This window comes from Protopterus annectens, chromosome 12.part0, assembly GCF_019279795.1.
Source record: "Protopterus annectens isolate FY-2018-M chromosome 12.part0, PAN1.0, whole genome shotgun sequence".
Classification (NCBI taxonomy): domain Eukaryota; kingdom Metazoa; phylum Chordata; order Ceratodontiformes; family Protopteridae; genus Protopterus; species Protopterus annectens.
The window spans coordinates 1,366,308,656-1,366,331,842 of NC_056746.1; the positions used below are offsets into that span (position 1 = coordinate 1,366,308,656).

The following is a 23,187-nucleotide window of genomic DNA, read 5'->3' on the forward strand; positions in this document are numbered from 1 at the left end:
TATCCAACAGACTGCTATCCTGTGTTCAGCATACAAGGCATCATATGTCCCAATACTGATGGATTTACTGCACATCAGCAAGTCAAATGGCATCAGAAATACTCAGTCTAGGGATCTAAACCTCTTCTGCAATATCAACAGAATGGTTTGGAGGGACAGGTATATCTTGCAGAGGATACTACTGCTCTCGAACAGAGTTCCTCCCCAGCCAGATAAAACAATGTTCATCCCTGTCCATTTTCAAGTGCAGTTTGGATCTATGGATGGCAAGCAGAACATTTATCCTAGGCCTGCCCCCTGGGTATTACTAATGGACAGATACATCTCCAAAATGCTTTATCCAATGCATAGGTCCCCTCAAATTAGTTATTCATATTAGGGGTATTGGGGGTAATATATCATTTTCAACAACAGGATAGGTAAGACCAGTGTTTAACCAAATGGTAAAGTTTATTTGAGCACAAAAAAGTGAAAGTGGCTAGGCTTAAAGCCCACAAGGGCACCTAGTCTTGTACTTACCTATGATCCTTTAAAGAAAATGGGTGACTAATGCTTTTTAGCACAGCTGTGTACTGTTTTTACCTGCCCTTTTGCCTGCTTATCACTCTCACTAAACAATTTCATGTCCTATGAAACTTTTAACCTATATGCATGGTTTGAAAAGTCATCTGGCAACCTTGTCTTGTCAGCAATATGACTTTCCTGACAAGACATCCGATGGACAACTGCCCATTACCTTTGCAAAAGAGATACGTAATATCTTTTGGAGTCAGTCATCTCCATAAAAATAAATTAGCAGGTCCTGATTGGCCAAGAACATGAGCAGCAGATGGCCATTTGTCAAGAATGGATCAGGAAACAATATCAATGGAATAAGATTCACAAGCTATGCAAGAGTAACTTTATACAACTTTCTTCTGCTAGTCTGTCAGAGGTTATGTTCTTCAGTTTTGCAATTTCTAATGCTATTTCAAACTATGTCAGCTTTTTGACTGGTTATTGTTTCATTTGTAGCTGTGCTACTCATCTAATTCCTGCCTATCATACTCTGCCCAATGCATTTTATTAAATCAGTCTGCCTATGAAATGTTTTGCTCATCTGTTTGATATTCTCATTGCATGCATTTTAACATTTCTATGTTGCACAGCTGTCACTGCTTAGGGGTTTGGTTTGCCACTTCAGTTATTGTGAGCTTTACAGATCTGGCTTGTCTACAGCCCCCCCCCCCCCGAGACATAACAATGATGTGTATACCTGTACGGGAACAAAAGTGTGGCATATCGCTAATGTGTGCATGCAGAACCAGCAGACAGTATGTTTGTGGTTATGCCACTGTAAGAGTTATTAGTGTGGCAATAAAAATGCACCTCTCCACCTTCCATAACTGTCTTACATTCATTGGATAATACAATGGCATTAATCACATCTCCAGTTTGTTCTACATTTCTATAACCTGGAGATAAGTGAATAAAGAAGCTAAGGTGTTATGCACCTCTGCAGAATTGTGTTACTACAGCTGTTAACTACACAGTATATTTTAGTAAAGCATAATATCCACCCAACGCTGTGCACCACCAGCCAAAATGTTATTTAGCATCTCTGCCCCAATAGAAATGGCAGTGATATTGAAGTATAATGCCACATTCTGGAATCTAAACATTGTCTAAGACCACTGTTCCACAGTCGTGGCTTCAAACCACAACAAACTCATACATTCCATGGGGTATTTTAGCATTGATATTAGCAGTTTCTGTTGTTGCAGGGGTCCACACCTCTCAGTCTCTAATCACTAAAAATTCACAGACTAAAATACACTTTGCTGTAGACTGCTGTATGTGGAACATAAATTGAAACAAACTGCCAAAAATCACAAAATTGGTCTTTTGAAAATTATAGTGGGAGGTCCTGAAGAGGTACACTTTCTTATGTTTTAGAATACAAGATCTTCAGATAGTAATCTAGGTGACTACCTTTTTTCCAACTCTGTTGGAAAAATGTGGAACAAACTACCGTCCGATATCTCATCTTTGTCCACTCTTCCACTCTTTAAAAGACAACTGAAAATGTATCTCAATAAATACTGGCTCTGTTCCTGTACCAACCCAGATTAACCTTCCTTCTTCCTTTCCTCTACCTTAATTCTTTCCTTCTCTTTTCCCTGTATCCTTGATAGCCCCCCCTTACATAACATCTTTGTAGATATATGTTATCTCATATATACTGTATATCCTTGATAGCTCCCCCCTTACATAACATCTTTGTAGATATATGTTATCTCATATATGCTGTATGACCATTGTAAAAAAAAAAAAAAAAAAAATTATTTTACCATATTTGTAAGACAATTTATTATTTACTCTGTGTTTTGATATTATCAAATTTGTGTATTGCAAGTATTTACTCATTTTGCTTATGAATGTTATCTTGTTATGGCTATTTCTGTTTGCATGTGTATTGCTTGTACTAACTCACTTTGCTTATAAATTTCATCTTGTTATGGCTATTTCTGTTTAAACTTGTAATAACCATTGGAGCTTTTCTCCCTGGGCCTCCACTGAAAATGGACATATATCCAGCTGGACTAGCCCGGTCAACAAATGTAAAATAAATAAATAAATAAAATAAATAAATAATCCCCATATAGTCAGTGAAAGTGAGTATCTGCATGACATTAGTTCATTTATTCTGCAATGCATGCACCCATAACCATGTTTAACGTTAGGAAGAAGAAGAACAAATCTAGGTGGTCCAAGGCTATACTTAAGGGTCAGAATCATAGCACTGTGTCTGTATCATAGCAGTTGAGAGGTATGCAAGGGTGTACTTGTTTTGTGTTACAGATAGAAACAATTGATAGGTGCCAAAACAACACTAAACTGCATAATGGTAAGGAATGCACAATAGCATTGCTCAGTATGTTCCACAATGTTAATTGTGACAGTTAATCAGGTAGGAGGTTCTTATCACTGTAGTCTGCTTGCAAGTCACATAGTCACTATGGGAAACATACTAAAAAATAATAATGTGGGATGAGTGCATCATAATGCAGCTTTTGAAAAGGTAATTAAATACATACAACTACATATGCACCTATGTTTCTTTCCTTAAATTTTAAAACAAGTCTGTTTTAGCCAGTGCCTTTACATAGAGGGTGTGGCAGTCCCTTCTCTGAGCCTGTAATCAAGGAGCCTCAATCCTCATCACTGACACTGGTGAGGGACAGTGCAAAAATGGATACACAGAGTATTTTTAGATGCAGCTCTCTGTACCAAGCAGAATTTCCCTTAAGAGCACACAGGAAGCACACTCCAGATCTGGATCTGGACTCCCCTCTCTCTCTCTCTCTATATATATATATATATATATATATATATATATATATACAGAGAGAGAGAGACACGCCCAATCAAGACTCCACACTGACCACTTTTGAGCACTGTGTCCCTGTTCCAGGCAGCTGACATACACATTTGGATATTTGATTTTCACACGTGTGCACACACACACACACACGCACACACGCACACACGCACACACACACACACACACACACACACACACACACACACACACACACACACACACACACACACCTGGTAAAGGCTGGCACAGATTTACCAGCTGTGCCTCCTCTGCCCAGACTATAAGTTAGTTACATTGCCAACAGTCAGGTACTCTAAGGCTCTTACAAGTGTACCTGATTATACTGAGTAAAATAAACACTAATACAAATGGTATTGTTTGCAGTCACAGTGTTACTAAAATAAGCATAAGTACTCTTAAGATGTTAGAAGTATTCTCTAAGAAAGCAGCCACAATGAAAGGTATAGAAATATTTGATAATAAATAATAAAATAGAAAACATGAGAATACTGAATATCTTGTTACAATAAACTCCAGAGTTTCAATCACATGAGATATAAAAAATAACACAGTAGGATAGATTAACACAAATGCAAAAAAACAATACTTAACTAATCTCACTACAATTTCCTGACTCACTAAAAAATTACTGTTTCCAAGCTAAGTTACTTACTACAGCAAGGCAAGATGATGAGTGTTAAGTTGCTTACTAGAGCAAGGCAAGATGAGGTGTGTGGATGTGTGAGATATCTGTAAGACATCTTTCATGTCAGGTTCCAAAGAACAAAGTGCTGCTGCTGTGAGAGTTCTGTTATATCTCTCACTAATATCTAAAATATAATTTAAGTGCTGGTTATAGAATGACATCACAGTTGGCCACCTGACTTGGTACAATGCACACACATAGCTTTGCTAAAATCTGTTGCAGCATCTGAAAGCTATAAGACAATTTCAAAAACTTCCACCCTTCCATGGTAGCAAATAGTTCACCCCTACGGACAATACAGTAGGATTCCTAGTCCTTATTGTTCCAGACATTTTCATCTCTGGCTGCAATCAAACCTTTAAGATAAAATCTTTATGGCCTAAACAAACCCATTTAATTTTCAACCTATTTTTCAAAATTATCTGGACTGAAATTAACCTCTTCCCTTCCAGAATTCTCTGTTAAAACATATACACTTAAACAGTTATAATAATACTGTCTGACATACATGCATTTCTCTTTTTGCTGTCCAGCAGGACCCACTGTTGATGCATTTTTAACACAAGCAACTTTACAAATACATTTTCAACACAAGCATCTGTACAAATCAGTGAGATAGTCAAATAACATAAAATTCTTTACAAAACTCCAGTTAGCTATGCTGACATATATTACACATGCACTGCCCTACCCTCCCTGGCACAAATTGCAGTTCCTCATATCATCACATCTCTCCCACCTTTGAAGACTCAATCTAGGTTTTTCAAGTAACCCTGGAAAAACATTGCTTGAGGGAAATGCACCTCACTGGGAACACATTAACCTATACCCTTGTCTTGACAGTCCATCTGAACTGGCATTGCTGACACCACTATTGTGCTGCACTGTCATGTCATATGCCTGCGACCCTAATAGGCACTTTACTGGCTGACACAATGTAGCCATGTTAAGGGATTGTGGTCAGTAACCACAGTGCATTTCCTTCCATGCAGATCGGGTTAGGTTTTTGCAGTGTCCATAATATGGCTAGACATTCTTTTTCTACAGCTGCATAACATTGCTATCTAGGTTAGAGTCTATGGATTAGATATACAACTGGGTGCTCTTTTCCCTCTTAGAAAACCTGGCTGAGTACTGCTCCCACCCCATGTTTTAAAGCATCCACCTGCACAACACATTATTTGCTGTAATCTGGACTGGTGAACACAAGGGACCCTTCCAAATACCTTTTAAGCTTTTGGAATGCCTGTTTGCAGGCTGGGGTCCACACTACCTTATCCAACCTGTTTTCCTCATCAGGTCTGTGATCACCAGATCCCCCTCAGACTCCTCCTGCCATCCACTGCAAATACTCAGCACCATGGCCTCCCTATCATAGTAAGGCTTCATCATGTTAACATGGTACAATCTGTACCCCTGCTTCCTGCCTAGCAGGTTTACCATGTGATTATCACTGGCCTTCCATAACACTTCGAAGGGTCCCTCCCAAGCTGCCTGCAGCTTATTATGTCTGACAAGAATGAGCACCATAAATGCTGTCACACAGCATATTCTTGGTCTCAAGCATTTCTGTCATACCAGACCTATTTCTGCTGTTGTGCTCCTGCCAGGTTCTCCTGGGCCAAGCCCATGAGCTCCCTAAGCACTGTCCTCAGGTTTAGGACATATGCCACAAGAAACTCCTTTTTGGATTCACAATCACACTCCCACTCATCACATATCAAATCTAAAGGCCCCCTTACCTTATGCCCATACAGCAACTCACAGGGTGAACAACCTGTGGATTTCTGGGGTACCTCTCTGTATGAAAACAACAGGTGGTGCAAATATTTGTCCCATTCTCTCTTAAACTGGTCTGCAAATGCCCATGGTGTAGCCTTTAGTGTAGATTTTACCCATTCCACAAGACCATTAGTTTGGGGAAGTAGGAGCTGGTTGTTAGGTGCTTCACCCTACTGCGCTTTCACACACAGGCCAGTAGGTCTGACATGAAATTGGCACCTCTGTCAGTCAGTATTTCTCTTGGGAAACCTACCCTGCTGAAAATCACTAACTAAGTATTTGCCACCTTCACTGCCTCAATGGAAGACAGAGCCCCACCTCAAGGTATCTAGTAGCATAATTGACTACCACCAGGATACACTTCTTTGCTATGGGACTTGGGATACTCAGAGGCCGCACAATATCCATAGCTATCCCACAAAATGGCTCTTCATTCACAGGTAAAGGCATCAAAGGAGCTTTGACGTTGTCTCTTGCCTTGCCTACCTTTTGGCACTATTCACAGGTCCTGCAGTATCCTGTTACATCCCTTGCAATCCCAGGTAAATAAAAGTTCTGCATAATACATCTCTTGGTATGCTTTATGCCCATATGACCTGCAAAAGAAAGTCATGTGCTATGGCTAGAAGTGCCAGATGTTAGGCTCTGGGCACTACCAACTGCTCACCCTCTAGCCCTCCCTCAGGCATCAACTCTTGATACAGTAATCCTTTATTCCAGTATACAGACTCCACTTTTCCTTGAGAATCAGGTGCCACCTTAGTGACCTCCCTCAAGCCTAATAATATATGGTCCAAAAGCTGAGCCTCCTTCAACTCTACCCTTGTGACCCTTCCCAGCTCCCTTTCCACAGGAAGCCTGGTATCTTCTGACAGTGGTGCCTCACTGTCAGCCTGGGTACTAACACTCACCTCGCTCCTTGCAGTCACTCTGTCCATGGGAATATTAGTACCTACCAGTAGCTGTGGCTCACTTTCAGACTCACTGCTACAGGGTAGCTCCCTCCCTGACATAGCCAAATCACCAGCCCCAGCTTCAGGTGTGGGGTCTGTCTGGGTCTCCTCCAGGCTACCAGACACAAATGCCTGTCTACAAGCCTGACTTTGTGCAACTGCATGCACACAAGGTACTGCATTATCAAAATCATTCCCTATCAAGACATCTGCAGGGATATCTTCAAACATACCCACCTGCTTACTTCCTGTTCCACTCTCCCAGTGAAGGTGAACCCTATCCAAAGATATTTGGAATGTGGTCCCTCATAAAGATCTGACTGGAGTGGACTGTCTAGACAAGTACTGCTCCTCTTTAACCATTGCAGGCTTCACAATGGTTATGTCAGAGGCTGTGTTCTCTTAGGAGTTGCCCTTTTTCCATCCACTAAGATAGGATACAAACTCTGGTGAGAATTTGGTATCCTTGTTGTCTCCAGGCAACTTAACATTAGCTAGTTGTTATTCCCACTTGTGGGCTCCCTTACGTTTTGTTCCCTACCTTGCCTCAGTGGACATTTGTATTCTACATGGCCCCTCTGGTTACATTTAAAACATGTAAACCTTGATTCTGGCTATGTACCTGAACTAGTGGCTTCCCCTGGTACTGGTTGATTCTGTTGGTGTAGTTTAGGCTGCCCACCATGGGTTCCCTTATATCCACATGCAGCACTGGGTGTCCCCTTCTTGTGCAGTGGTGCCCTGCTTGCTAAGCAGAAATCTCCTTTTCTCCTCAGCTCATCTGCAGAGTTACACTCCTGGTCTGCCAACCAGATTCTCATGTCCTCATGCACAGTGCTAAGGGCTTGCTCCCTCACCAGAAGGTCTGCCAGCCTTTCAAAAGTGGTGACCTGACACTCACTCACCCACCTATGACAGTAAGTGCTTAACTCATCAATATAATCACATGCTCTTTCATTTGGCTTTCGTCTATGCTCACAAAGCTTTTTTTTTCTGTAAGCTTCGGGTTTTATCTTAAAACATCCCAATTAACGTTGCTTAACTTTTTTGTAGATTAAACAATCAGGATCATACAAATTGAAACAGCAGATATAGCTTTATCAAGGAGTAAGGGGTCAGGAATCTTACCCAGAGCCCTTGGTGAACATTATACTGTTTCATGCTCTTTCAAATATATGAATAAAACTATCAAAATGTTCACCCTCTGTAAACTGTGGAAGAAATGTACTGATCTTTATTACTTATGGGGTTTGGTTATTCCCTTCCCCATTGCCTCCATGACCCTGATGAAGAGTCAGCACCTCCCTTTCATGTTGGTGCTGTTTCTCCTTTTCTTCAACCTTCAAATGCCACAGTCTCTCTGCTGATTCTAATTCCAAATGTTTGGCCTCCAGTTCAAATCTCTTTAACTCCAGATGGGTTTTTAAGTCTTCTGAAGAAAAGGTACATGGTCCTGTTTCAGACGGCTGCACCTCCCCATCACCAGATTTATTTTGTTCCTGCTTGCTGGTCCAAGCTACAGCTGTGATTAAGACTGAAATAATTTCCTACTTAGTCAGGTTGCCATACACCAGTCTTTTGGCTTCACACACCTTGGCCAACTGGTTCTTTGGCAGCTTGACATAATCCTTTACTGATATATTTCCCTGCTTTCAGTGACTAAACTAAACTAACAAAAATAAATAAAACTGATGTGAAAATGAAACTCTATATGTTTACCTTGTGGCTGTTGAGAGTACACATGCCTTCAATGATAACTGGCCACATGCTACTGAAGTTCAATTAATATCCCACCCAGCCACCACCAATATGTGGCAGTTCCTTCTCCAGGCCAGTAATCAAGGAGCCGCAATCCTCACTACTGACACTGGTGAGAGACAGTCACTAGGAGCAAAAATGGATACACAATATTTTCAGATGCAGCTCTCTGCACCAAGCACTATTTCCCTTAAGAGCGCACAGAGCGCACACTCCAGACTTGGGGCTAGACTCTCTCTTTCGCTCTCTCTCCAGGCCTCAAACAAGACTCCTCACTGCTCAGTTTGGAGCACCGTGTCTGTGTTCCAATCAGCTGACACACACACTTGGATATTTGATTTTCATACACACACACACACACACACACACACACACACACACACACACACACACACACACACACACACACACACACACACACACACAGACACACACACACAAACACACACACAGACACACACACACACACACACACACACACACACACACACACACACGCACACCTGTGAAATGCTGGCACAGATGTACCAGCTGTGCACCCTCTGCCTAGGCCGTAAGGTAATTACACTGTCACAAGTCAGCTACTCTAATGCTCTTCAAGAGTTTGATAAATGCAGTAAGGACTGGTCACAGTGTCACTAAAATAAGTATAAGTACTCTTAAGATGTTAAAAGTATTCTTTAAAAGACTAGTCACAATGAAAGGTATATAAATATTTCATAAGTAATAAAACAGAATACTGAATATGCAGTTACAATAAGCACTAGAGTTTCAATAATAGGAGAGAGAAAAAATAACACAATTGGATAGATTCACACAGATGCAAAAAAAAACAGTTCTTAACTAATCTCACTATATTTTCTTCACTGGCTAAAGAATTACTGTTCTCTAGTTAAATTACTTACTACAACAAGGCACAATGATGAATGCTGAGTTGCTTACTAGAGAAAAGAAAGATGAGGTTTTGAGCTTCTTACTACATACAGCAAGGCAAGATAAGATGTGTGGATGTGTGAGATATCTGTGAGAGATCTTTCCTGTCAGGTTCTGAAGAACAAAGTGCTGCTGTGAGAGTTTTGTGACATCTTTCACTATTATCTAAAAAATTATTTCAGTGCTAGTTATAGAATGACATCACCTCTGGTCACTTAACTCTAGTACAATGCACATGCAGAGCTTTGCTAAGATCTGTTGCAGCATCTGAAAGCTATAAAACAATTTCAAAAACTTCCATCCTTCCAGAGTAGCAAATAGTTCACCTGTAAGGATAATACAGTAGGATTCCTAGTCCTTGTCATCCCAGACATTTTGTCTCTAGCTGGAATCAAACCAGTAAGATAAAATCTTTATGGCCTAAACCAACCCATTTAATTTTCAACCTATTTTCCAAAATTAGCTGGACTATGATTAGCCTCTTCCCCTTCAGAATTCTCTGTTAAAACTTATACATTTAATCAGTTGACTTTGGGGATACCACAGAGATTACTTGTTTTTTTTATAAAAATCCTCTTTGACATACATGTATATCTCTTTTCTGTCCAGCAGGACCCACTGTTGATGCATTTTTAACACAAGCATCTGTACAAATCAGTGTGATATTCAAATGACAAAATTCTTTACAATACTCCAGCTAGCTATGCTGGGATATGTGACACATGCACTTTCCTACTCTCCGTGTCATAGGTGGCACTATCTCATTTCATCACAGAGGGATAAAGCTCTTACTATGATGCAGGCAACCCAATCAGCTGATTGAGTATCTGAAGTGGTTAGATTAACATGAAGCACATAAACTATGCAGAATAATGCAATGGTTATATACAAAGGCAAGCTTTATTAAAAAAACGTAAGCGCTTTCACAGTTCAATAGACTGCTTCATCAGACGTTAAACATTCCAGCTTAGTCTACCATTTAAATACATCATTAATTAATCAATTAACATTTAAATACATCACAGTTAAAACTCTTGTAAAACAATTCTAATATTAAAACCAACATGACTAAAACTGTTGTATAGCAATTCTAATATTAAAACCAACATGACAACCTGTGAACCTTAAACATACTTATGTTACCTTGAAAGGTAGCAATAAATTAATAAAGTTTTTGCTAACTTTATTAATTTATTGCTACCTTTGAATGATACAACCATTGCATTATTCTGCTTAGTCTATGTGCTTCACATTAATCTCGGATATAAGCAGAATATTAGTCTGAGCCATTTTGACTACTTTTTTGTGAAGTGGTTAGATGTTTGTACTCCCTTCAATATCAGGACTTCATTGCAATTATTGGTACCTAGTTGTTATGTAGTCAAAGTATTCCAGTTGCATGCACTGCTGACATGTTGGATGCATTCATATTATGGTAATTTTCATGGCTAGAGGTAGAGGACTAGATATAGAAGGACAGTCATCGGCAAGAACTTGTAATGTGGCCATTCTTCCAGCAATGAGAATGAGAGCAGGGTGGGGACTGGTTAAAGACTGGTTTAAGACTAGTTTAAGATTGGTTTAACATTCAGTTGTCCTTATTTGCTGGGCAATGCTGGTATGAGTGAAAGCATCCTGATACTGACAAAGATTAGTGACAGGAACTTACCATCTTAAATTGCCGGTGTGTGTCTTACAATGGCCTACTGTACAAATACTGGAATTTTTGCAAAGAGTTCGCTGTTCTTTTAGCCCACTGCCAAAACAAAAGCATTAGTTTCTGATTTACTAACTGAGTAATATTTTGTGCTTCTTTAGAAAGCATGCCGAATTTATTATGGTTTGCCGTAGCAGCAGGAGGAGGGGTCTTGCTCATCATCATAATCGTTGTCATTGTAGTTGTCGTAAAACGAAAGGTAAGAAAGCGTACTGTACCACAAACTAAACTACATTATGATGGTAGTAACTGCATTATGCCTGATGAGAAATGTAAAAATGTTGACCTTTTTAATTTTGCTTCTAAGTTCTTTATAAAAACTATAAAGCAGTGTAATTCTACAAATTATGTTGAGAATGGAACTCTGCAATTGCATTATGGATATATTTATTAGTGATTAGGAATCAATGGCAAGGACAAAACAATGAAAAAAATGTCATTCTTGTACCATTTAAAGAATGTTTATGGCATCAGAAGTTAAAAAAATGGTATTACAGGTCAATTGAATGTTAATTTAAATCTTAGTAGCTTAACTGTGTTTTACTGTTGATTACTTGAGTTTCTCTACCAAAGGGACACCTGTTCAGGATACAATGTTTTTAATAATTCAAACAAACCAACTAATAACCAACCAACAAATAGATAAAAACATAAACATGGAAAAAGACTTTCAGATTTAAAAAGCTACAAGAAAATACTTAATATAATATTTGCACCAAACCCTGCAGATCTGCATATTAAATAAGAAATTGTAAATTAAGTTTGCAGTTTTTCAGTTTAATGATGCCACCAAATGTTTTGTCAAACTTTTTAGCAGTTTGTCTCCTACAGACTTTTGTTTCACATCATTTATAGTAACACATATCTTAGTCTAACCTAGGTTTTCTATGTTACCCATTTGTAATTCTCAAAATGTTTAGTGCAAGTCCTGGAATAGTGAGAATGACTGTTGGATATTCTGTCAGACATATCTGTGATGTAGGATATTCCATTTTCTCCAAGGCATGGTTATCCAGACATATCTGTGACTTAGGATATTCCATTTTCTCCGAGGCATGGTTATCCACACATATCTGTGACGTAGGATATTCCGATTTCTCCCAGGCATGGTTATCCAGACATATCTGTGACTTAGGATATTCCCTTTTCTCTGAGTCATGGCTCTCCAGACATATCTGTGATGTAGGATATTCCCTTTTCTCTGAGGCATGGCTATCCAGACATATCTGTGATGTAGGATATTCCCTTTTCTCTGAGTCATGGCTCTCCAGACATATCTGTGATGTAGGATATTCCCTTTTCTCCGAGGCATGGCTCTCCAGACATATCTGTGATGTAGGATATTCCCTTTTCTCTGAGGCATGGCTATCCAGACATATCTGTGACATAGGATATTCCCTTTTCTCCAAGGCATGGCTATCCAGACATATCTGTGAAGTAGGATATTCCCTTTTCTCCAAGGCATGGCTATCCAGACATATCTGTGACATAGGATATTCCCTTTTCTCCATAGCATGGCCATCCAGACATATCTGTGATGTAGGATATTCCCTTTTCTCCGAGGCATGGCTAGCCAGACATATCTGTGACGTATGATATTCCCTTTTCTCCAAGGCATGGCTATCTAGACATATCTGTGATGTAGGGTATTCCCTTTTCTCCGAGGCATGGCTATCCAGACATATCTGTGATGTAGGATATTCCCTTTTCTCTGAGACATGGCTATCAAGACATATCTGTGACTTAGGATATTCCCTTTTCTTTGAGGCATGGCTATCCAGACATATATGTGATGTAGGATATTCCCTTTTCTCCGAGGCATGGCTATCTCGGTGTTAGAATCCATAAGAGGTTGGGGTACAGGGGTACAGACCCCCCCCCACAATGGGAAGTACAAGGATGCTTCCTCCTGCTAACAAACAACTTCAGAAGAGAATGAGTTGTAGTATTAAATGCTCTGCTGTGTTTTCATTTTTTTCATAATTTTAGTACTGTTACAAATCTAGAAATTACAAGAGGGAACCTTATTTCAGTTATCACCCAGTTTCTTAAAACAACATTTATTTCTAAATTAATTCTGGTATTCTTTAGAAAGACTGCGGTGCTGCGGTAGCGTTGTCGCCTCACAGTTAGACTTTGCCCGTTCGATTCTCAGTTAGAGCATCTTCTGTGTGGCGACATGCGTGAATGGGCATTCCTTCATCGAAGGTTGTGCGTTAGGCCTGGCAAGCCAGTATATAAAAATCTACTGCCAATCATTAGCGGACGGGAGTTCCGCTGTGGCGACCCCTAACCGGGAAAAGCCGAAAGACACAAACAAAATTCTTTAGAAAGACTGCAGTTTCAAATATTCACCTACTTGTCACATATTGATTATAATTTTATTGGGAAAGTTATGCATTACTGTCATTTAAAAATTAGTTCTGAACATAACCCAGAAAATGGCACCCTTTAAATTATTTTTGTAACTTATAAGTCTACAAGAACAGTAGTAGTGTGTTGTGTATGAAGGCAATCATATTACTTTGTCTTTTTTCTATTGTAGTCCAATAGCAAACTAAATGGTTGCGAGTAAGGTGCCCTTGAGACTTGATCAAAATATGCAGAAAAAACAAAAGAGGCTCGCCACAGCTGAAAGTAAAACTCCAAAACACATGTAAAAAGTTTTAATGAAATTAAATGAAATAAAAACACAGGATCCAAAGTGAGCGCTTTCACGTACAAAAACGTTTCATCAGACTTCTATAGATCACCTGATATTCTCTTCATTATACATCTGTTCTAATTAATTGATTATTTAATTACAATCCATATAATCAAGCAATCTGTTCTATCATTGTGCGAGGGATATATACACAAGAAAAGCATACACATATATATACATAACAAAAATAATAAAAAATAATAATAATAAATATATATAACCTATTATTTCATTCCTCAAAACATATATATATATATATATATATATATATATATATATATATATTAAAACATTTTTATATATATATACATTTCTTAAAAATCTCATTTATAAAAATCTCATTTATAATAATAATCATGTATACATTATTTGAATATTTATATAAATGTGTATTACTATATATATGTATATATTCTAAAGAATAATAGCATATATATATATACACACACATATATATGTATGTCCTCTATTCCTGAGAACAATATATAAACACCATGTATGTCCATACTCTTAGTGTGCATGTGATCTTGCTGACAGAAAGGGTTTCAGGGATATCTTATCATTGAGGCCGTAGGTTTTATGTGCGTGTAGCCTCATTATCCATCTACATTCTTGTTCTTCTGTATAGTTCTTAATATCACCTAATCTATTTGTTGTCCTAATTAATTCAAGGGCCCTAAACTTAAATTTATGTGTCATGCCATAATCAATGACATGCTTAGCTAAGGCATTCCTTTCATCCTCTTTATTGATGGCATATAAGTGTTCCCTAACACGTTCCCTTAAAGTCCTATTCGTTTTTCCCACATAAAATGATCCACATGTCTGACATTGGGTAAATATACCAAATTTCTGGATTTACAATCTGCATAAAACTTGAATGTATATTCATACCCAGTATCTGGATTTGTCATATATGCACACTGGTTACAACACCTACAGGCAAAAGGCCCTATCTTCTGAGAATATACTGTTTCATGTTTCTTCTCCTCATAACACAATAAACGTTTTAGTGATTTCATGTTCCTATAAGTGATTTGTGGTTTATGTCCAACCAACTCACTCACTTTGTCATCTATGGTTAATAATCCCCAGTTACTGTTAATAATTTCTTTAATTTTCATATTTCTATTTGTAAATGGAATAACCAATCTATTTTTATTTTTATTTTCACCATGGCCTGGCCCCTTTTTGTCCATTGACCTTCTATTTTTATGAAAAAAAGGGGTACCTTTCTCCATTCTTTGTGTTGTATTGTATGAAAATATTTCATCTATCTCTTTCTTTGCATAGCCTCTATCAATAAAGTTACCCGCCAGTATCTTTTGTTGCTCCTGATATCTGTCCTCATGAGTTGTCAGCCTAGATGATCTTAATGCTTGGCCTTTTAATATATTCGGGTAAATATGTCTTGGGTGCATGCTACTACGATGTAATAGATTATTCCTCCAGCATGGTTTTTTTCTATTGTACGGGTAGCAGCATACATATAAATTCCTAGATCTTTTATAGTTCTAATCTTTTCTTATAATAGTTGCTTTGCAAAGACAAAGTAATTATCCATGTAGGATACTGAAAGACAGAGAAAAAAGAGGTGTGGCAGAGTTGGGGGGGGGGGGGGCAGAGAAAGTGTAGGATTTAGCAGAATTTCCTCAGCTGTCTGCCATGAGTTCAGTGCCAAACATAAATAATTCAGTATAAATATGAAATAAAAATATACTCAGATATAAGTACAATAGATATAGATATCAATACAGATATGTCTGTTTCAACTTTGCATTATCATCTTATGAAAACACTAAAATTGAATGAAATCACAATATATAATTAAACACTGTGCATATGTAGATACACAATAAAGCTTCTATTTCATATTTAAAGAAGAAACACATATGAGACAGAAAAAAGTTCTCTAAACAATATATACAGTAGTATTACATATAAAATGGTCATTAATATTTTTCCAAGTATTTAATTAGATGCTTCCATGTAAGATCTGAAAGGGGGGGGTGCATTCCAAAAGGCTTACTGTGATATGGAAACCTTATCTCAGAAGGGCTAAGCTTCCTGATCAGCCTTTCTGATCCAAAGCCTTCTGTACTGTTGAAGATTTTCACTTCACAGGGTCCTTAGTGCAAGGAGTGGTCTCACCAGGGAAGCTGCATGCTAAAGGAGCAGTCATGGGAGAGTGGCTGATGCTAGTTAACTACGTGCCCTTCACTGAGACCTTCACAGCTCCAAACGTACTTGTTTGAGCATTAAAATAAAAATAAAAATGACAGGATACCTCAAACTTGCATAAAGTAACTTTAATGTACAAAGTTAAAACTGCAATAAAGCTGAAGTGCTTTTGTCAATAATGACATAATCAGAACCATTGAATGACCACTGAAAATTCAACAGCAAATAAAAAGCATTTCTGAAAACTCTCCTCCATTAACTACCCAATCAAATGTTAAAAAGATTATGCAAAGCACCAGTCGTAAGACATAAAGAAATCAGTCATATATCAAAATGATGTGAAAATACACCCACAGTTGTCCAACCAATATGAAGCTGAAAAAGCATTTTTACAAGTACTAATCCTGTCCGTTAGATAAACAATCAAGGGGTAGAAATAACAAATTGATCTCTGTACTATAGGATAATATGAACAGAATAAATAAATTATAAAACTAATAAATGTTGAATCTGCAGTCTTATAGCTCTATAGTGTTAAATTCAAAATAAATCTGTCTTTCAGGGTATTCAAGCCCTTTTCAGCATCTCCAGCCCTATTAGTGATATAGCTCAGCATTATACACAAAACCTAAGTGAATTAATACAGAAATCAAAACATACTTAGTATGCACATCACAAAAAATGGCCTTGCATTCCAGATTTCCAGAATACCTGTTCTCACTTACTTGCCTTTTAGGGTTAGAGCAATGATAGAAATTAATGTAAATCGCATCTGTCGAATGTCAAGTGTATATTGACCTACATCCATTCTTTACATGATAAAGGCAAGTTTGTGCAGCTGAAAATAAATTAAAACAAACTCTGAGAACAGATAAAACTAATCCAGAAACTACCTAGGATAAAAAAATCTCAAGCTAGCCTATGAAAAAGTCCACATATACATAATCAACTTGGACCTCGTCCACAGGAAACTTAAACCTCAACCTCTTATATTTAAAATATAAAAAAGTGAGAATGTGGTTGAGCGGGCACCTGACATTGTTAATGTTATGTGTTGCGTGCATTAGACTATGTATGATAGTTTTACTGTACTGTCTTACACACGTTCAACCAGCTTTTATTATCAATTGCAGTATCTTTTTGGTCTTTTTCCCAAAGTGAATCAGTCTTATGAGAAAAAGGGACACAATGTGACTGAATGCCAAAGAGAAATAAAGACAAATTGCATTTGAAATTCATTTGGTAAATGGCAGTTTGTGCAGGATGAATTTCCAATAGCTAAACAGTTTGCTGCTTGTATATGATGAGTTCTGCTGTTGCATCAGTTTTGATCTGATTGGTGTTTTAGGGAAATTATATAATTGTAGATAATTATTTTCCGTTGTGGACAAATATATATATATATATATATATATATATATATATATATATATATATATATATATATATATATATATAGTTTGTTTACCAGGATAGCATACTGATCACAACAGACCATTTGCAGGCACTGTCCAGAATAAGAAATTCACATTAAAAAACACACACAAGATCACAAACATGGAATAATCACAGACAATCACATTGATAACTGAAACTATATAAATATTATTGAAGAGGAAAGCAAATGTGGATTAATTTTAGTAATAAATATGAGGGGGATACAGCAAGTAAGAACAAAGGGGCAAATTAGAAGTGATGTGTCCAGTGGAAAAACACTCACAGTCAGATTTTTGATGAGGGCATCTCTTGAATTGTGCTCTAAAAGTGAGGACAGAGGAGACTGATTTTAGGTGATGGTGGAGGGACTACCAGAGTTTGGGGACAAGGTTGGAGAAGGAATGCTCACTACAGAGTATAGTTTGGTTTGTGGTGTCGGAGTGAGGGAACTAATTAGGAAAGATTGTAGGAGGTTGCTTTTTTATGAAGTCTGGCTGAAAGTGGTGAGAAGATACCTGGCTGAAGTAGTTTGATAAGAAGAGACCTTAGGAGTAGCTCTGCTCTGTAGGTGACAGGTAGCTATTTGACTTTGAAGAGGGTAGTACAATGGTTTTCATGAGCAGGGGCATTGGAAATGAATTGGCAGATTTTGTTTTCAATGGACAATGTAGTAGATGAGTTTGTAATGCTTTCATATTGAGGCATTATATTTAGTAGCTTTCTGAAAAATTTGAATAGTTGCGTAACAAGTAAAATGCCAGTCCAAATTTCAAAGCAAAGTTAGATTTGATGTACTGAGACTGTAAAGGAAAGTATCACTTTATACACAAGTTGTAGAATACATTGAAAACATCTTTACACACTGGCATTAATTGTGACACTCTTACATATTAGAAAATAAGAAAACAAACTGTAAGTCATCAAATGTGAAAATGATTGCTAATTTCATATTACTTATTTCTGAACAGAGAAAAACCTTCATATCAAATGTAGAATATGCAACCAGTGTTCGAAAAAAGGTAAGAACAGTTTTAAATGTGTTTATTACAATTCTTTTTTCTCTCTTTGCACATAAGTACTGAATCAGAGAAATACGGTGGTATGCTGTGCATCTCAGGTACATAAGCTTAGATGTGATAATTATCTTATTTATAGTTGTAATGACATATGAACAGAGATTAATTTACTTGTTTATTGTGTTAGAGTCAGGTCATGCTTAACATTATGTGGAGCAAAGCTTATGCTTACAGCATGTGATAAATCAGAGCACGACTAAATAACAAAAACATCTTTTGTGGATTTTGCGAAGGCAAAATTTAATGATGTACCATTTTAAAAAGCCAAAAATGCACTGATATATAGTGTGTACTTTTATACACTTCAAATTTCCTATGATATATATGTTCAAAGAAATCTGATAGACTTTGGTCATTATCTATATAAGTTCCTTTCTATATATTACATTAATATTGTTAAATCATCAGCCTGAAATAGAGATTTCATACTGTTTATAGGTGCTACTAATGACAGTATGGTTGAGTTTCATACATGAATAGTGTAGATCACAGGGTTAATTATTGATCAGGGAAAGGATGCAGAGATTCAGAAGCCATGTATGATGCATATATTCTAAGCTGTGAGTTGTTCCAAAATGTGAATTCCCAAAAATGTGTATTGTGGAAACACAAAGCACTTACCTTTGAATCCAGATACAGTTTTCTTCATTTTGTATTAATGCATTCAGTTAAACTTATCTGACTACAATAAAATCTGCCCTACTTGGTCAAAGATCAGTGAACACTAAGCCATTTTAAACTTCATTAGCAGCTTTGAATAGTGGCACCCAGTAATGACACGCATGTGACTGTAGCAAAGTAAGCACTCAGCAGCGCTATCTACATTGCAGCTATCGGAATAGGAAAGTGCAAAGAACTGAAATGTGCAGCGGTAAAGCCACACTGCTCTGTAAAGCACTGCAAACTTATTACCCTGAGCACCCTGTCTGCATTCATACACTTAGTAACTTCATCTAATAACCATAAAATATATGCAATGTATTAAAGATACTGCGAAACAACATAGCATGTTGCTGCAGCGGTTCTTAATATGTTTTTCTTTTATAACACCACATTTCAATAAAACGTACATGCACATATTATTAAGTATTGCTGCTGTTATTGTCAAAATTACATTACAATTAAAACAAAAGTACTGTGTTTCTAATAGTGAATAATTCTGACAGCAAACCTAAAAGAAAGAGATAAACGACAGATAGAAGATCCTTTGCTTTTGCAGAGGGGCTGTCCCCTCACATCTTTGATGAATAAATATACTAGCTCTGACACCATGCTAAGTCAGATAAGGGGAAGAGTTATTTTCCATGACAAAACAACTATTATACCATGACCCCCCCAAAACATGCACGCTGATTGGCCAGCGTGCACATTGTAAATCGAGTTATACTAATGGAAAAAGGTCCGGTCGCCCGGACATTTTTTCATTAGTATAACTCTACTTTTAAAACACTGTCTCGCTATGTTAAATGGGTTTAACATAGCGAGACAGCTTTAAAATAAACAACGGAGATCTCCGTTGCTTATTTTAAAGCTGTCTCGCTATGCTAAACCCATTTAACATAGCGAGACAGGTTTTAAAAAAAAGCAACGGAGAAAGCAAGATCTCCGTTGCTTTTTACTGTTCGCTATGTTAAATGAGTTTAACATAGCGAGACAGTTTTAAAATAAGCAACGGACATCTCCGTTGCTTATTTTAAAACTGTCTCGCTATGTTAAACCCATTTAACATAGCGAAACAGTAAAAAGCAACAGAGATCTTGCTTTCTCCGTTGCTTTTGCCCACAGCTCTGATGTACTGCGCAGGCGTGCAGTATATCAGAACTGCCGCGGATGCCAGACATCTGCGGAAGGGCAGTAAACAGGCATTATACTATGCCATTATTTAAGAAAAGTAATAGTTTCTTTTCTTAAATAATGTGATGGTATAATAGCAATAACCCACTTCTGGGTGTGGGTAATGCTGTATTTACCCACGGTTGGCTTTGTTTGGTCCCTCGGGTTTCGCCCTCGGGACCAAACCACGCCAACTGTGGGTAAATCCAGCATTGCCCACACCCAGGCGTGGGTTATTGCTATATTTCCTTTAACTCCAAGGAAGTGCAGCCTGACTTGTTCTTCTCCGACAGAAAGGTTTGTGCTGTTCGTTAATATGTGGACTACTTTTATTTTTATTGTCTGTATTACATATTTAAATTTTGTTATATCATTAGGTGTTTTGATCAAGGGTATAGCCAGGAATTTTGGAATTATACACCACCTTCCAGAAAGTAGTCTCTCATTCAAAATAGTCTCCTGTTCAGCCTTAGACAGTGCACATTTCTGGACTGCAAAGGGAAATAATCTTTTGAAATGACAGGCTTAGGAAATAAACTCACTTATTCAATCAGACATTCTTAAAAATGCCATTTAATAAATTATACAGACATACTGCCACAAACCATGAAAAATTAAGCAGTTATTTTCTTTTTTAATTAAAATCTAGAACATTCCACTACATAACAAGCATAAATTATTTTTACAGAAGATCCACTGTAGAATACATGAAGCAGGTCTAGTTGGCCCTGTAATATAAATGTCATGCCCTAGACATGTTGAGCGTTTGTGTTTTCTCCGCTTTCTCTGTCCTCAGCTTTGGTTTTGTGAGGTTCAATGTTTGAACAGTTACTCTTGTCTGAACTATCCTACAGAGGAACAATGTTACAGATTGGCCAGCTGCTTGTATAATCCATTTCCTTAAGGAAATATACAAAGTTACCGAAAATGTAACATAGTGCCCATAATCCCATCAAAATGTACACACTGCTGATCACCAACACCTGAGCTGTAATTCTGAATTTGTGCAGCACAGATCTAAAATGTGATTTACGGAAATGAATGAAAAATAGCTTTTACAAATAAAAATGTGCAACTGCACTCAACAATTTGATAAAAAGATCCCTCAAACAGGAAATACACTTTTTTAACATCCATCCAGGACATTTTTTCCAGATTCCCATAATCCATTTCATCAGATCATAATATTGTAAATTCACATTTGCAACATATCATCTATGGATTACCATTACTGGAGTTTTGGCACTGAATTTATGTAATCCATATCCAAAGTGTGGATTGTAAAAAAGATTGAACAAGATGTGCAAAGGAAATTGTGCAATGCCACATAGCATTTTGATAAAATGGTATGTCTAAAACATCTGCTTTGAAACATTGTATCCTGAATGTTCACATAACTTAAATATTATAACCCTGCACCACAGTCAGTGAGCTAAAATCCAGGATATACTTTTTTATTAAAATGCATCAAAAAAGATATCATAATCTCATATAAACTTCCAAATATAAAATTCAAACTGAAAAAAAAGATACCCATTTTGAAAAGTGGAATAAAACCCATAGGAGGTGCATATTGCAGACGTTTCAGAACTTCCCATAGCATGTATATGCAAATGTATTTTTCCATTTGTCAATATCAGCATGATGGACAGTCACAGTTGCAGTAATTTGGCCCTGACCATATTTATTGTTAAAAAAAGCCACAGACATCACACATACAAATGTAGTTATAGCTACAAAATACTGTTTTACCTGTAGAAATGGGTGTATATTAGGTCCTTAAAATACATATTTATCGATTACTTATTCATCAGTGGCTAAACTGCAAAATTCCTTACAGCAACGCATGGAATGTTTCCCGGGGTTAGGAACTACTGGGCCATTAGCGCAACTTTGCCCTTTTCCCCCCATTAGTGTGATCTTGGAGTAGATATATATATATATATATATATATATATATATATATATATATATATATGTATAGTTACAGGGGTTAGGGGGGCTGGGGTGGGTTGGATTTAGTGCATTTTGTGTTCTGGAGTGCTAGATGACCAGTGGTTCCTAACTCTGGGAAAAATTACATGATTTGCTGTAATGAATTTTGCTGTTTAGCTGTCAATGAATACATATTCAGTGAATATGTATTTTGATGAACTAATATAGACCCTTATAAATTAACCCTAAGAGAGAAATGTATCAACAATTAGAAATAAAATACAACTACTTATTTTATAATTGTAGTGCAGCACTCAGAGTGAACATTACAGAAATGATGCTGCACAATCAGGGCTTTTAAGGTCCTCAGTATGTTATATTATTGTGTTGTCAATACCGTGTGTATCACCTTGTGCCTTAGTGCATATGTACACACACACACACACACACACACACACACACACACACACACACACACACACACACACACACACACACACACACACAGACAAACACACACACACACACACACACACACACACACACAAACACACACACACACACACACACACACACACACGCACACACACACACACACACACACACACACACACACACACACACACACGCGCACACATACATGCTCACACAGACACATACATATATGCACACACAGGCACACGGGTGCGTGCACACACACACACACACACACACACACACACACACACACACACACACACACACACACACACACACACACACACACACACAAATGCACACATGCACATGCATACACACAAATACACAC

The 23,187-nt window shown here is 37.5% G+C and overlaps 1 protein-coding gene across 6 annotated transcripts in view; it reads left to right on the plus strand.

Moving 5' to 3' along the window:
• SIRPB1 (signal regulatory protein beta 1) overlaps positions 1-23,187 on the plus strand; it is a 1,192,076-nt gene that overhangs the window by 1,084,028 nt on the left and 84,861 nt on the right. For all 6 annotated transcript variants that reach the window (XM_044090420.1, XM_044090421.1, XM_044090417.1 and 3 more), the window contains 2 exons: positions 11,315-11,412; positions 18,504-18,554. In XM_044090420.1, coding sequence (XP_043946355.1) covers positions 11,315-11,412; positions 18,504-18,554 — 149 coding nt within the window. The remainder of the gene's footprint in view (positions 1-11,314; positions 11,413-18,503; positions 18,555-23,187) is intronic.